Below are 17,140 nucleotides of genomic sequence, written 5' to 3'. Positions count from 1 at the left end.
TTACCTGAAAATTCCCAAGACAGGAAGCTTTTAAGCACTCATCTCATATACTAGGCTTAAATATATTTATATTCCAATCTTCATACCCAGTGGTTATCCATGTCTGCTATACAGAATATAGCTATTCACACAAGCTCTGTGTTTTGGGTAGTTAATGTTTTGTCTTGCTTATTTACTTGTTTATAATCGTGTTTGGGTATGCACCTTTTGTTTGAAATCAAAGTGAATTTTAGAGTTCAGCATATACTAAAATCCAACTCTGTGAGTTTAAGACCTAGAATAACCGAGGTCATTAAATTGCCTCTTTCAACGTGACAATATCAACTAAATAAAAGAGCCATGTCAGCAAGCGGCAGCTTTAATTACCAGCTAGCTCAGGCACCACCACTTTGCTTGACAGATTTACTATTTATAAATATAATGCTCAGATGTGGTGTGACAAAGCTCTCCACAGAGACAGCAGAGCAAAAGGCAAGGGGAGGGAGGGACCAGCCGTAGCTGTCTTCAGTGCAGTTTCAAGTCAGAAGATTAGCAAGAAGAGCTAGGACAGCAGGGGACAGCTGGAATAGAAGGAGTGGGCGAGAGCAGATGGGGTGGATGGAGTATCTTGGGATGACTGAGGTGGCAGAGAAAAAATGAATTCAAGATATCCTCTTACTTTATATGTGTGCATTTTTAACTGTCGGATCAAATATACAGACTATTATACTCATCTTCCAACATCAGTAGATTCAACCAACTTCAGAAATAAAATATTCGGGGAGAAATTACATCCGTACTGGATGTGCACAGAAGCTTTTCAGTCTTATTATTTCCTCAAATATGCATTTATGTCATATTATGTACTATGATTAATCTAGGGAAGGTTTAAAGTGTATGGAGGATGTATGTGGATTCTATACAAATGCATAGTACACATACAAGACTTGCACATCCTTAGATACTGGTCTCTGTATCCACTACAGACCACATGTATGCAGACCATGACCGGGACAAAAACACAGCACAAACAGGAAGCCTTGGAGTAGCCCCGTACCTGCATAAACTCTGTAAATCTAAGTTATAGATGCTCTCCCTGTGGCTCAATGACATTGGGCTTAACTTGATGAATTTTTCAATCATATTTTCCTATGAATGGGATTTCCTGTCTCTAAAAAGCCTGAGTGTCCTTTAATGGAAGTGTTTCTTTTCAAGACTAGAATAATTTTTTTTTTTCAGCACAGGGTGGTGGTGTGGCTGAAAAGTCTTTCACTTTGGTTTTCAACTCCAATTTCAGAGAAATTTAAGCTTTAAATGGACCTTAAAGCTTTAAGGGGAACTGGGGTGGCAATGCTGTTTTATGGTGCAAATGCTTAGTATTCATCTGCGCTTCTGAACAAGCAAGAGAAACAATTACAGGAGACTAGTACTCCCGTCATGACTGTCAGTCCTAAATGTGAAGACTTCTCCTTGCCTTCCTTGTGTTTACCCCCCACCCACCCACTCCATACTGAAGAAACAGCTGAGAAGTCTCTGCCTGAGAAAGTGTGCATTCTAGTGGGGGGTGGGAGTGGAGGTAGGGGGTGGGGTGGGGTGGGGTGGGGAGGGGAATCCAGTAAACATATCAATCAGACAAGCAAGCAAATCATTAAGCAACAGTTTCAACAAAGGAATTGCAGAAAATATAGGAACCCTGGCATCGAGTGTGAGAGGCTGGGAGCACACAGGTGGGGAACATCGGGGGGGGGGGCAGTACAAATCACAGAAGGCCTATCGAAGAGGTGGCTCCTGTAAAGAGACAGAACTAGATATGCCTAGTAATGGTCTGAGGGGGTGAGCATTCTAGACTGCAAGAGTTTGTAGAAAGGGATTGGTAAATTCTGAGTTCTCCCCTCCAAACTTTGCAACCCAGATTCGAGTCCCTTTCTTTGTTCACACAACCTCAGTTTTCCTACACATAGCATAGGTTAATAGTTGCCAATGAGTAACCTCTGGGGGAACTATACCTACTCTAAACTGCCAACCATGGACAGCCCGGAGGGAGATTCCAACAGAAGCTTCTAGAGACACAGAGAATATCCACGTGCACAACAATGAAAGAATTGCTTGGAGTGTTACCTAGACAATCATTTATTTACATAACATAGGCCTCACTATCTAAGAAACTTACCATGGCTAGTGTATTCAAAAGAATCTGCTTCATCAGGGGTATCGAGTTCATCCACATTGATGTCAATCTCATCTGGACTGTCTAGGTTATCATCAGAGAGAATAGATCCTTCACTTTGGTCCAGAGAGAGGTTGATATTTGGGGCTGTGAGCTTGATTCTCCTAGGGTGACTGCCATTGAGATCCAGAGAATTGGGAGGTTCTAAAGGAGGAAACCATAGCAATATTAGTTCATACATATGACTCTCTGGAATGGACCTGGGTCCCAAGGGAAAAAACCCTAATAAAGGGTTTGGATCCTGCCCCAATTTATCTCTATGTCCTTCCTTCCTCGTTTGGTTTTACAAGACGGGTACTTGCTATGTAGCCCAGACTGGCCTTAAACATGCAACCTCAACCTCCAGTGTTATGATATGTGTGTGAGCCATTTGGATGCTTTTTATTCCCTTTCGAAGGATTTTTTTTTTTTTAAGTTTCATGTGTATGCATGTATATACATGTCTATGCCATGTCTATGCAGGTGCCGGAAGAGTATATCAGACCTCCTTGAAACTGGAGCTATAGGTGGTTATAAGTCACCCAGCATAGGTGCTGGGACTTGTACTCCAGTTCTCTGAAAAGCAGCAGGCATTAAATGGCTAAGCCATCTCTCTGGTCCCTCCACTCCTGGACCCTTTTTCTGGGAAAACAATCCCTCTGTATTGGCTTCCATTCAGCACATGGTCCCTGGCCGTATGAAAACAGAACCTGGGAGATATTGCTATGTGGATAGAAACCTTTGCTTGTTTGCTTGTTTTGTTTTACTGTTTAGGGTTCAGATGTCACTGTTCAGTGATATATTGTACTGAATTTTATGGAGTATATTGAATAAGAAACAATAGTTAAGCATATATATTTTCTTATGGTTCTTGTATACATTATTCCTATGGAATGGAGGTAAGGAGCTTTCTATTAAACTCATAGAAAACACCAAAAAAAAAAAAAAAACCTATTTTAAGGTTCTGATAGCTCTGTACATAATTATTCAGTGGCCTGTCCTGTCTTTCTTTCTTTCTTTCTTTTCTTTCTGTAAAACCTTAAGTATATTAGTTAGATTATTTGAATTTACTAAGGAAATCACCGCATATCACCCGACATTACTGTTAATAATGCTCACAATGACCCATGCTAAGGCTGACAGAAGCCGCTAGCGTCCTCTCTTTGCAGTGAGTCTCTTTGCCCACGAGCCTTTTAGTGAACAGAAACAGAGTTGCGCATGTCCTTTCTGGACAAGCTGATCTAAACCACACAAAGGGGGATAGCCATTATGAGCTAGGAAGAAATATTTGCTCTTCATCCCTGCTTCCAACCATTCTGGCTCCTAAATTCCTTGACATTTCCCTAGCATCTCTTTTCATTTGCAAGCCCTGTTTGGATTATACTGATTTTACAGCCTGAATTTGAAGCATCTCTGTTGAGTTCCTTGGCCCTGGGCTCAGCGGTAGACAGATCTCCTAGTGTGAGTGGTGCCCTCAGCTCCGTCCTCACCACCACACAAAGTGCAACAAAACAATCCAGAAACTCTTGAGCAGTGTGTGCTGGAAGTACACATTCGTGGGCATGTTAAGGTACAGGGCAGGGGCAGTCTTTCTTCTATGCCTTTAGAAGAAAAAAATCATGAAAACAGTAACATTTAGAAAGCATATCAAAACGGAGTCGATAGCATTGTAGGATGTTCACCCATTATCACACTGTTCAAGAAAATGAACTGGGCACAGGAACATAAACTTTTAAATTGAGCCAAGACCAAAAATGTCCCTCCCTAACATCCTCCAGTGAGTATAGCCTCAACTGTTCTAAAATGTCAGAGGAGCACTTCAGTTGGACTTAGAGCTAGCCGTCTGTCATGCATGGCCTGCTGGTAGGCACGCTAATGTGACGGCAACTTTCCTATGTCATTCGGCTTATTTCTCATGTAAGTAACGTTTAGGAGGTCCATTGGCTGCAGCTTCCTCCTCCCAGTCCCCCTGCACTATCTGAGCTTCTCTGGAGCACTCTAGATTCTTTTACAGTTTCTGATTTGGGGTTGATTGGCATTACATGTTGTCCGAGATGGGATGTACCGCCAAGGCTGCCAGGGACATGCCATGCTTACAGGTGTCTTTGGTTTGTTGTTGTTGTTTCGTTTTTTTTGTTTTTGTTTTTTGTTTTTATCAACTCCCAGTAACTTTAGATCATGTGAATTCTTTCAGCTTCCAAACCTCCTGTCTCTTTGGTTAAGGTTATAAAAGTTTATTTGTCCCTTGTTGCCTGCTACTTAGGAAGAAAATCTCTTGACTAGGTGTCTAGAACAGGTGGACTCATGTGAGAGAAATTTGGATTCTACAAAAGGAAACTTTCTTTCTTTCTTTTTTCCTTCCTTCTTTGCTTTCTCCCTCCCCCTTCCTTCCTTCTTTCTCTCTCTGTCTCCTTAATATTTATTTATTTTATATTATGTGTACATTTTGCCCATATGTATGTCTGTGCACCATGTTTGTGCAATACCCTTGAAGGCCAGAGGAGGACCTTGGATCGCTTGGAACAGGAGTTGAAGATGGTTGTGGTTTGCTATGTGGTTGCTGGCAATTGAACCCAGGTCCTCTGGAAGAGTACCCAGTCCTCATAACCACTGAGCCATCTCTCCAGCTCCAGAAAGGTAACTTTCATGTTTAGTTACTGTTGTGGTTTGATTAAGAAATACCCCCCCACACACACACACACACACTGATTCATGAATTTGAGCACTTGAGGTGGTTCTATTGGTGGGAGATTACAAAAATCTTTAGAAGGTGCAGCCTTGCTGGAAGAAGTACATCACTAGAGGTGAGACTTGGGGGCTGGTAGCCTTGCCTCACATCTCACTCTTTTACTTCTTCCTGTGTGCAGCTGAGATGTGATTGCTCAGCTTCCTGTTCCTGCTGCCACGCTTTCCCTACCAAGGTAAACACGGAACCTCTGGAACTGTAAGGCAAAAGAAGCTCTTTCTTGAGTTTGGGCATACTATTTTATCCCAGCAGGAACAACAACAAAAACCAATAGGGAAGTTGGCACCTGGGGTGAGGTCTTGCCCTAAGGGTAGCCTTTCTGTTGTTCCCGGGCTGAGCAGGACACTTCTTCTTTTTCTTCTTCTTTTTTATTAGATTTTCTTTATTTACATTTCAAATGCTTTCCAGAAAGTTCCCTATACCCTCACACACACCCTGCTCCCCTACCCACCCACTCCCACTTCTTGGCCTGGTGTTTAAGAAGTCACTAGATATACACTCACTGATAAGTGGATATTAGCCCAGAAACTTAGAATACCCAAGATACAATTTGCAAAACACAAGAAACTCAAGAAGGAAGACCAGCGTGTGGATACTTCCTCCTTAGAATTGGGAACAAAATACCCATGGAAGGAGTTACAGAGACAAAGTTTGGAGCTAAGTAGAAAGGATGGACCATCCAGAGACTACCCCACCCGGGGACCCATCCCAGGAGGCTTTTTCTTAACAGCTCAGAATCTCTTCAGTAACTGCTCCTTAACAGCTCTCATCTCTTTAGTAAATAGAGACTCATCTGCACATAATCTTGAAAAAAATATTGTCTCTTTCTGCCCTACTTGCTTTTTTTCCCCTGTAGATCTGCATAAGAATAATCAGTAAGTAACCACATCACAGACTCAACGTTATGTTTTTAAAACATTTCTTCCATCAAAAAATTAGTCTATTACTTCTTAATATATTCTCATGCAAATTCTTAGAACATGGACAGAAGTCAGCTGGATTCTTCTCTAAAACAGTGCGCAAATGGCCTCTAGCCCAGTTGCTGATAAGGTCCTCTTTCCCCCTCTGAAACCTCAGGAGCCAGGACTTCACTCTCCACATTAGTCTCAACACTACTGTCTTTCAGGCTAGTAGAACCTGCCCCTTAAGCTCTGCTTACAACATTCAATGGCTTTTTCCAACTTCCAGAGTCTTCCAGAATCTGGTACCAAGGAGACTACCACTATGGAGGTGGATTCTTCTAGAAAGTAATCAGGACTCAAATCTGTGGTCCAGGGGGGGGACCTGGAAATAAATAAGTCTCCCACATGGAATTGGTTTTGAAGGCAGAAAGGGGTTCATGAAGAGTGGCTGAGGCTTAGCACTGTGTGGCAGGGTCAGAGTCCCCAAAGAGAGAACAGGGAAAGCCATTAGTGAAGGTGAAGCCTCAGTTGCAGTAAGGACACAGAATACTGCAGATGCCTGTGCTGTGGGATGTCCACTAAGGACAGTGTCGGGTGTGGATTGGAGCAGGAACTACATGACAAGCTATGTACTTACTGATGCCAAAGCCAGAGATGTGAGACTGCCCAAGCCCTTTGGAGCCCAGACAATCATGAGTGAGTTCCAGATGCTGGACACTGACTCTTTTCAAGATGTTGGGTTTTACTTTTACTTTGATTCGATTGTCACTATATCTTGGTGCTTCCATCTCAGAATTAGAAAGGGGTGGCGAGCCCACAGTTAGAAGACTTTGGACTTAAGAAAGACATTGGATTTTTTTTAAAGTGTTGAAAATGTTAAAGACTGGACTTTTAAAGCTGTACTATATTTTATATTAAGGTATTAATGCGAGATTTGGGGATAAACAAGAAAGGAGAGGGTGTGGTTCAATGTGATGTTAACAAGGAATAGACTTTCTTAGTTTCACCTATCAATTTGATGCTGCCAATTATCTGAGGGAATCTTAATTGCTGTTTTTGGTGTTGCTGTTGTTGCTGTTTTTTCTTGTTTTTTCTTTTTCTTTTTTTATTATTTTTTTATTATTTTCTTTATTTACATTTCAAATGCTATCCCGAAAGTTCCCCATACCCTCCCCCCACCCCTGCTCCCCTACCCACCCACTCCCACTTCTTGGCCCTGGCCTTCCCCTGTGCTGGGTCATATAAAGTTTGCAAGACCAAGGGGCCTCTCTTCCCAATGATGACTGATTAGGCCATCTTCTGCTACATATGCAGCTAGAGACATGAGCTCAGGGGGTACTGTTTAGTTCATATTATTGTTCCACCTACAGGGTTGCATCCCCCTTCAGCTCCTTGGGTACTTTCTCTAGCTCCTCCATTGGGGGCCCTGTGCTCCATCCAAAAGCTGACTGTGAGCATCCACTTCTGTGTTTGCCAGGCACTGGCATAGCTTCACAAGAGGCTGCTATATCAGGGTCCCTTCAGCAGAATCTTGCTGGCATGTGCATGTTAATTGTTATCGAATCAAACTTGTGGGTGTGCCTGGGAGGCATTTTCTTGATTGCCAATTGATGTAGGAGGGCTCAGCTCACTGTGGGATGCACCTAGGCAGGGATTCTTGAGCTATAGAAGAAAGCTATTTGACCAGAGGCCAAGGCAATAAGCCAGTAAGCAGCATTCCTCCATGGTGTCTCCTTCAGTTCAGGCTTGAGCCCCTGCCCTGACTTTCCTTAATGACGGGTTGCACATGACAGACAGTGTAAGCCAAACAAACCCTTTCATCCTTGAGTTGTTTTTGTTCATGGTGTTCATCACAGCAATAGAAAGCAAACTGGGATGGTTCCCCATGGGGAGCTGCTATCCTAAGAAGGCTGCTGAGCAACCGGCATTCCAGAACTGCAGTGCCTCTTATGGCTAAGCCCTGGGCCCTCATCCTGAAGATTCCTGACTTGATAGCTTAAAATTCTCCATGATGATTTGAAACCAGACTGTACTCTTTGAAGCTCTTTGGCTATTTCAGAATGAGTGTCCTGTGTACTCAGTTAGTACAAAGTTATAAAACCAAGCCACTTAAGCAAGAGGCATACTCTCCTGAGCGTCCTCTTTTCCTGCTGTTGACTCTTCTCTGAGTTTCCTTCTTAGGATATGAAATTTGAGCACCCTTGAAAACCTGACTGCGGAGGTTGAGGGGTGTAGCTCAGTGGTATAGTGCTTGCCTAGTATGCATGAAGCCCCAGTTCAATTCCCAATTCTTTCTGTCCCCCAACAAGAAAGCATTCTGTCTTAGGGTTTCTATTGCTGTGAAGAGACACATGACCAAGGCACATCTTATAAAGAGCAACATATTTAATTGTGGCTGGTTACAGGTTCAGAGGTTCAGTTCATTATTAAACATGGCAGATTCACATGGCAGTGTCCAGGCAGGTATGGAGCTGGAGGAGCTACGAGTTCTACATCTTCTTCTGAAGGCTGTTGTTCTTCAGGCAGCTAGAAGGAGGGTCTCAAAGCCCACCCCACAGTGACATACTTCCTCCAACAAGGCCACACCTACTCCCAAGAGGCCACACTTCCTAATAGTGCCACTCCCTTGGGTCAAGCATATTCAAACATATGAGTCTATGGGGGCCAAATCTATTCAAACCACTACACATCCTATCTGATTCAATGACCTTGTAGAAAGCCATATGTAATATGATGTTAAAACCTTCACACATGTGTATCAAACAAAATGTGGACTGCATGCTATTACTGAAGAATTTCCAATGTTGAGGAATACACATTTTGCTCATTTTATATGTTCCTCAATTAGATCTGCTCAAAATTTGAGCTTTCAAAGAAAATACATCAACTGCGCTTTGGGGAATTGTATTAGTTCACTTACTCGAAGAAGGCATGGCTAAGGGATGTTTTGCACTTGGATCTTAGAATGACTTTAGTGGAGATTTCTCATGATTAAATGTTAAAGGCTAAACAGATGCTCAAACAGAAGCCCCGAATTTTGCTTCCAGTACCTGACTGGTGCATATTCTGCAAGTCGCTCAGTAGCTCCGCCTACTGTTTAATGATTGTCAGGGCAGCTCTAAGCAAACTTTCTAAAATTCTGGCCTGATCTCTTGACAGACACAGCCAACAGTTGATTGAATTCTACTTTCTTAGTGGGTCTTCAGGAAAAATTAAGTACTTTAGTTAAACAACATTGTCAAACTGAGAAACGTCCTCACGAATTAACTGCCTTACATATCCAAGGATCAGGCTACGAAAGCCATGGCCCTCTAAAATTCAGGCTGATTGGCTTGTAAGCCCCCAGATAAAAGGATTCTCTCCTAAACCAAACTCGCCTGTTCCTCCCCAGCAGGCCTGAAACCAAATTCTTCATTATCCTAAAAACATCTTATTTTTGCCTACGACACCATAATCATCATTAATCATTCGTATTATGAACCCAAGAATGACTTTGCCTGCCTTACAAAGGAACCATTCTTCAGTTACGAGGTGGGTCTGTGTGCCTTGCATAAGTCAACCACAAAATACTTATCACGGTGAATGGGGTTCATCCAAGCCCTGTTTCTCTATAACGACCTTAAAGGTCCCTGGTTAGCTTAGGACTGATGGGAAACAGTTTCATGGCAGTTGCCAGATCCCACTTAAATGAGCTCAGTGGGTCTACAGATGCAATCTCTTGCCCTCTGTTTTCCCTCAAGTAAGAGACTGGGCCTTATCTAGATGCAGGAGACATCCTCCTCCAGCTTGAGTCTTACTAGCTTTCCATTCTTAAAAGGACAGATGAGCTGATTCAGGATTGCAGTGATATGGTCACTTACTTACTGATTGTCCCTTTCTCAGAGCTTATAAGTATAATTGCCACATAGAGTCGTTAGCTAACTTCATGCATCAAGCCTTAAGTGGCAGACAATAAAAAAATGTAAATACGTTGGTAAATACTAAAATGTCCTTAATGAAGAAGGCAAGCTTACAAAAACAACTGGCACTTGGTGTTAGCTCCGCTTCTCAAGGAGTCACTGTAATTAAAACAGGCTGCTATCTGTATACACCCAGAAAATCAATTTGCCCACTGTTCCTGCTAGTTTTTATGTCATCCTCACACAGACTAGAATCATCAAGACAGTATCTCCACCAGATTGGCTTTTAGGCAAACCCGAGGGACATCTTCCTAACTAGTAATTGATGTGGGAGAGCCCAGCCCGTTGTGGATGATGTCAGCCCTGGGTAACTGATACTATGTGTATAAAAGCAAGCTGAGCAGCCTGGGGTTTCGGGCATAGACCCCCTTTGATGATGGGCTGTGACTGAGAGTTGTAAGCCTGAAGGAACCCTTTCCTCCCAAAGTTGTATTGCTGTTTTGATTTTGATTTTGGTTTGTTTGTTTTGGGCTTGGTTGTTTTGTTTTGTTTTGTTTTGTTTTTTGAGACAGGGTCTCTCTCTCTTTATGGTCCTGGAATTCACCTTTAGCTCCCATTTGGCTTTTTACAGTTAGGTCACAGAGCATTCTTGTTAAACTATTTCCCATATCAATCACCCATATAATTATGTACCAGTTACTGAACATAGGCATAGTCTGTAATTTGGTAATAAATAGTAGCCAGTTATAGGTAGATAAGGACAGGCCCAGGAGATCAATTGCTGTGGCTCATATAACTGTGAGCGCACGGATGTTTAAGTCAGCTCTTAAATTAACCAACCCGGGCCTGACACCTTTCTCTCACACATTTTCTCTCTCTCTTTGCTTTTGTCATTGACATCACAAGCAGATGCACGGGAAGTGGTCCTCTCACTGAATAATAATGTCTGCGTGGAGCAGGCCATGAGTAAAATGAGCAGATGTTTCTCTCACCGGGCCTCATGTCTGTGGCACTGGGACTCAGCACTCCCTCCTCGAAGGGGATATCCATTCCTTCATCCTCTGACGGGGGTCTGAAAAGAAGCAAGAGGAAGAAGACTAAACACACATGCACACCCCCCTACACACACACATGTGCACGTGCGCACATGGTTTATTGTCTTTAAAACAGAGAATAGAGGATAAACATTTCAAATGACTTGAAATAAGACGAGTATGTGAGCAGAGCCCATTGTTACATGACCCCCAAAGAAGTCAGTCAGTGTGAATGAGAACCACAAATGTCAGTTTCATTGACACCCTGAACAGCAGTTTGGCTGTGTACCACAGCCACTTCTCTCAGCTCTCACAAGCTAATACAAACCCGGTAAGACTTCAGAAAGAGAAAGTGCAAGAGCTAATTCATCGCAAGGGACAGAAAACATGTATTTTTTTTTTTTCAACATGAAATGCAACAGATGTGCTTTAGAGTAGACAGATCTGAGTATCGGCCCTTTCTCTTCCTATAAACGTGGGCCTTCCTCAGTCACATGGGCAAGGTACTCCGCTAGCCTCACTTTTTAAACTTATAAATTAGGGTTATGCACCCTATCTTGCTCAGTTATTGAAAGGCGAAGGAACGAGAAGTAAAGGCCCCACATCCCTGAGAAGTGGGGACTGAGAGTCTTTCCCTCCCTGTTGTTGAATATTTCAAGGTTCTTTGTCACTATGTGTTAGTGAAGATGATCCTCCTGTCTCTGCTCAGAGCTGAGCCAGTCCCTACGTCACCTTCCTCTGCAAGACAAAGGCCAAGGAAACTGGGAAAACAGAGAACTTTACAGATGTGTATGTTCTTCTAGGAAGCTGGTGGGTTGTAGACCATGAATTTCCCTTCATTTTTATTCTCTGGACTCTATTCAGTAAATGTTCACTAACCATGGTCTTCTTTCTTTCTTATTGGCTTCCATGACATTTGAATCCCTTATGGTAAATCTTCAGATGTAGGCACGAATCCAAGTTGATATATGTCACCATTTTATTCTACTTCTAAAATTATGTGTCATCCCTCATCAATGAGCCTTTTCTCCATGCCAGTCTGGATCTACAAAACACTGAGAGTTTCATCAATTTCTGGAGGAGTCAGGCTAAGTCCACTGTTCATTGACAAATCACTGAGGTGACTAAAAAAAGGTTCTCAGCCTCTGGTAATAAGGAGACTAGCTCTGTTTATTGGACAAATATGCTTTGACGGTCTACTATGTTCTGAGAATATAGTGGACCAGAACCCTTAACCTCTCCCTTGTGGAGCTAGAAGGATGGAGTTGAACCAATGCACAGTGCTTCACGTAGCTCTACAGTGGTCAGTATCTCCACAGACCCTTCTAAAACACAGCACCAGCAAGTTTTAAACATACCCAAAGGCCCAAATGCTAAAGGTCTGGTCTCCAGGCTCTAGCACTCCTAGGTGTAGAATCTTTAGGAGGACAGGCCTGCAGGAAGGTATGTCATTGGGAATAACATTGAAGAGATATTGGGACACTGCCTCAGGTCTGTTTCCTAGCTGTGAAAGCTATGCTCTGTAACTCACTGCTGCCATGATGTTCTGCCTCACCATAGACTCAAATGCAGCATGGCCAAACCATTGTAGACCGAAACTTCTGATACGACAATCAGTCAAATATAATTCCTTCCTCTTTTCAAGTTGATCATTCAACTGTCTTGTCAGCAACGGGAAGCTGACTAACATAGGGAGTGTCTCTTTACAACATCTGTGGCTTTGACTCTATGTGTTCCCTAAAACCGATCCCGCACCAGAGCTGAGGGACAGTGAGCAAAGCTGGAGATGCTGTTCTGTAGCACAGTGCCTTTTGGTATGTGCAAGGCACTGCAATCACTCTCTAGTTACACGTGAACATGTGCAGGACAGGGGAGGGCACTCAGTGTCCTGCTCTGTTGGTCTCTTCCTTGTTCCTCTGAGACAGGGCTTCTCAGTGAACCTGGAGCTCATGCTTGTCAATGAGTCTGGCAACTGTACAATCCTTCTGTCTTTACCTCCAGGAGTGTGAGTGATAGCCCAGCTTTTTATGCAGGTACTGGAATGCAAACTCTAGTTTGCCTGTTTAACCAGCAAGCCCTCTGCCTGGTATCAAGGCCCTGGTTTTGAAAATCCTAGGATTCAGAGGCATGGATTCCTGATTTCTCAGGATAGTATAGTTTGTTCTATAACACATGCACATACTCATACACACACACACACACACACACACACACACACACACACACACACACACACTGTTGTCTCAATCCATCTGTGTGATTCTCTTAAACATTACATCTCGATACCTGTCATGTAGATAAAGACTGCTTAGAGCAGTTATAGTCAAAACTGAGATCAAGCTGGGTGTGGTGGCACATGACTGTTATCTCAGCACTTGGGAGGAAGAGACAAGAGGACCAGTGCCAGCTTCAGCTACATAAGGAGTCTGGGACTAGGGCGAGTACATGAGACTCTTTCTCAAGAAAAAAAGACCTGAAAACAAAGCAACTAAGTTAAATCCCTTCCCGTGTGCTACAACACATGTTATTTCATCTTATCACTCTGTTTCCTCACCAATAAGAGGAGAATGTGGCAATTCTTCAATATGCGTGATGACAGAAGCCACCACACCTGTCATCAACGTAGCAAATTTTGCTCTCCAATTTTCTCTATGTGAAGCAATCAACTCTACCTAATTCACTGTTATTGCTGCAGTGCCCAGGTGAGTAAAGACCCAATAAATGCTACACAGAAGACCCTGAACACATACACAGAGTTTCTCTAGCCTTCTGTCCAAGAGTCAATCTTCAAATCAGTGAAGAGCCCCCAGATTCCTCCTGACCATCACACTGAGCTCACAGCAGACGTCAGAATACCCACCTGACAGTGCACATGAATGTGCAGACCCCCGACTCAAAACAGGTGTGGGAGGGCTTTAAACGTGACAGAGTAGCCACCTAAATTTTGTGGGGTTTATGAGTTCCGTGATTCACCAGTAAGTCAATGAAGTAACTGCAGAAGTTCTGAATATGAGGTCAGGGATCTGAGTTGTGGTTCCCTTAACCATTGATGGGCTGATTGACTGAGAAAATGGGCTTCCAGTTTTAAGGGTTTTAAAGAGAGATGATAAATATTCAACATCCCAGGCTATGGGGAATACACCCAACACAAACAAGATCACTTAGAAGGGATAAAGCACAATGCACATGGAACCTCCTGTAAAGCATAAAGAAGCAATGTCTGAGTTCCAAGTGTCCTTACAGTTAAGACATAACTGAGGGTAGCCACTAGAAAGTTGTAGATGCTAGGAAGGCAAGAGGCCCCAAGGATCCAACAGGGATGACATTAGCTGAAATACCCAACAAAGGGGAGAGAGAACCTGTAGAGACTGTCCCCCGGTTGAGGGATGGGGCCACCCACCCATCTCCAAAATATTAATATAGAATTGTTCCTGTCTAAAGGAAATGTAGGGACAAAGAGTGGAGCAGAGACTGAAGAAAAGGCCATCCAGAGACTGCCCCACCTAGGGATCCATCCCATCTGCAGACACCAAACCCAGACACTACTGCTGATGCCAAGGAGCGCTTGCTGACCAGAGCCTGGTGTGGCTGTCCCCTGAGAGGCTCTTCCAGAGCCTGACCAATACAGATGTGGATGCTCACAGCTAACTATCACACTGAGCACTGGGACCCCAGTGGAGAAGTCAGAGGAAGGACTGAAGGAGCTGAAGGGGTTTGCAACCCCATAAGAAGAACAATGATATCAACTAACTGAACCACCCAGAGCTCCCACGGACTAAACCACCAACCAAAGAGTAAACATGGAGGAACCCATTGCTCCAGCTGCTTATGTAGCAGAGGATTGCCTTATCTGGCATCAGTGGGAGGGGAGGCCCTTGGTCCTGTGGAGACTTGATACCCCAATGTAGGGGAATGCTAGGGAGGTGAGGTGGGATTGGGTGAGTGGGTGAGCTCCCTCATAAAAGCAGGGGGGAGGAGAGATGGGATAGAGGGTTTGCTGAGGGGAAACCGGGAAGGGGAATAACATTTGAAATGTAAATAAATAAAATAACCAATAAAAATAACATCAGAAGCAGTGGGTTAGTTGAGAATGGGTTGTACGTGTTTAGACAAAGCATAGCTAAAATTCCTATGAACTGGGTATGAACTCAGGTAAAAGGTAATTTCACAGCTGCACAAACCTGCAGATCCTAGCATGCCTCTCTGCTCACTGACATCATGGAACTGAGCCTGAGCCCTTCAGCTGGAATGCCATGCAGGCAGGCAGACACCAGGGAAGGAAAAAGCTAAAGGCCACACTCGGGGTGGGGGGTGTGGGGGTGTGGGGGTGTGAAGGCAAGAAATCCGACAAGCTCATGGGTATTCGTTAGGTATAACAGAAATAAGAACCTACTGCAAGCCTAGGAGAGACCCAGGAATACTCTTAGGCGCATGAACATCTGTAGAAAAGATGTGTAGGTGGCAGAAGGCTGCCAAACTGGCTACACGTCTCCACCTAGAGGACGCCTCCCGAGTGTTCTGTGGTTTCTTCACTGGATGGAGTAATGTTGCGGCACGACCCTGACTTCTACTGTTTCGAGTGGATTTTCCTGACATTGGGTTGTTGACCCTATAACTTGCTGTAGCTAATGGAAAGACACAGGAACAAGTACGTGCGGTGTCACCTTTCTTCTGCCTTGATGGCTGTGAGGGCTCTACCCTGCTAGATTCCGGTGCCTGTGATGAGCTAAAGCCGTTGGGCGCATGCACAAGAAATGGTTTCTGTCCTGTTTTGCTTTGAGACTATTCAGACTACGTAGCAAACTTTATTCCTTCACAGGGAATATCTGGCTCACAATGCCGTGTAAATGGTATTGCTAATTTAGATAACCCATTTCCATGTTCCCAATACAGCCTCCGTTTTACAACACGTATCTTCTTGCCCGGGTTGTGGAAGTATAAACATACATCTTTAAAGCTATGATGTAAAGCATTTTGGAAGAATATCAAAGACTTTCTAGTATTCCATAAATCTAAGTATCAATATGACACTTTTATGCTTTTTACTTTATCATATATAAATTCATATTTATTGAATTCACTCAATTTACTTAATATTCTTAAATGGGTGTTTGATCCAATTAAAAATTATTTTGAAATGTAATATATCAAACATATTCTTAGATAATTTTAATTTCCCAGAATAAAGTACTCATATGAATTAAATAAAATACTGCTTTTAAGTTCAACTTAGAGATCCTTTGGTTTCTTAATTTGTGGCTATCTGTCTTTGCTAAGAAAAGAATATAAAGGGCTGGTGAGATGGCTCAGTGTGTAAGAGCACCCGATTGCTCTTCCGAAGGTCCTGAGTTCAAATCCCAGCAACCACATGGTGGCTCACAACCATCTGTAACAAGATCTGACGCCCTCTTCTGGAGTGTATGAAGACAGCTACACTGTACTTACATATAATAAATAAATAAATCTTTAAAAAAAAAAAAAAGAAGAAAAGAATATAAAAAGCCTTAGCTGTGCCTAGCAGGGTATAATGTACTGGCTATGATCTTCCTCCACCTGCCCCATAGCTACAGTTTCTGTGGTTTCTGCTACCACACGCAATTCTAGTCTGAAAATATTAAACGGAAAATTCCAGAAGTAAAAATTTAATAATTTAGAAACCTGTTATAGCCTTGTTATTATTCCTTTATTTTTATTAGTTATTATTTTTAACTTCTTGCAATACTTAATTGACAAATTAATATTATTAATGGTGCAAGTGTACAAAAAATACAGTGTATTGTCCATGAGGTGGGTATACTTTACCATAAACACAAGTCCTATCATATGAAATTGAATAGCTAGACAATAACTAATACATTTCCAGGCTTAAACTCTACCAAGGGAAATGCTCAGGTGTCAGAAGTGAAGTTACTAAAAAGTCAATGAGCAGGAAAGATCTCCAGACTAGACAGACACAGTGCTGGAAGAAAGTCAAGGACCTGACATGTCATAGAAGGCTCTGGAAGAACTCCTAATTAAAACAGACAAGGAAGCCTGCACGGAAAGCCCTGGAAAGAACAGGCAGGTAAGTGTCTTTGGTAGAAGATAAACAGCGATCTCAAAGAGCTGAAGATACTAGCCAGGTGCTAAGCATGTCCTCATTTCTAGGACCTCAATGACAGACGAAACCCAAACCGCAAAATTAAAATGTAAATTTCACCTAGGATCAAAGAAGACAAATGACTTGGAGTTCCAGAACTAAGTATAAACTCACGTGATAGCACTGACTAGGAATCACTGGAAGTCCTCTTAGGAAAAATACAATCACACACACACACACACACACACACACACACACACACAGAGAGAGAGAGAGAGAGAGAGAGAGAGAGAGA

General features: G+C 42.9%; 1 protein-coding gene across 4 annotated transcripts in view; it reads right to left on the bottom strand.

Moving 5' to 3' along the window:
* Prune2 (prune homolog 2 with BCH domain) overlaps window positions 1-17,140 on the bottom strand; it is a 262,843-nt gene that overhangs the window by 44,618 nt on the left and 201,085 nt on the right. For all 4 annotated transcript variants that reach the window (XM_021202837.2, XM_029538042.1, XM_021202843.2 and 1 more), the window contains 2 exons: window positions 10,725-10,804; window positions 2,150-2,350 (listed from right to left, as the gene is read on the bottom strand). In XM_021202837.2, coding sequence (XP_021058496.2) covers window positions 2,150-2,350; window positions 10,725-10,804 — 281 coding nt within the window. The remainder of the gene's footprint in view (window positions 1-2,149; window positions 2,351-10,724; window positions 10,805-17,140) is intronic.

The sequence above is a fragment of the Mus pahari genome, chromosome 1 (assembly GCF_900095145.1).
Source record: "Mus pahari chromosome 1, PAHARI_EIJ_v1.1, whole genome shotgun sequence".
Classification (NCBI taxonomy): Eukaryota; Metazoa; Chordata; class Mammalia; order Rodentia; family Muridae; genus Mus; species Mus pahari.
This window is presented reverse-complemented; position numbering and strand designations above follow the sequence as displayed.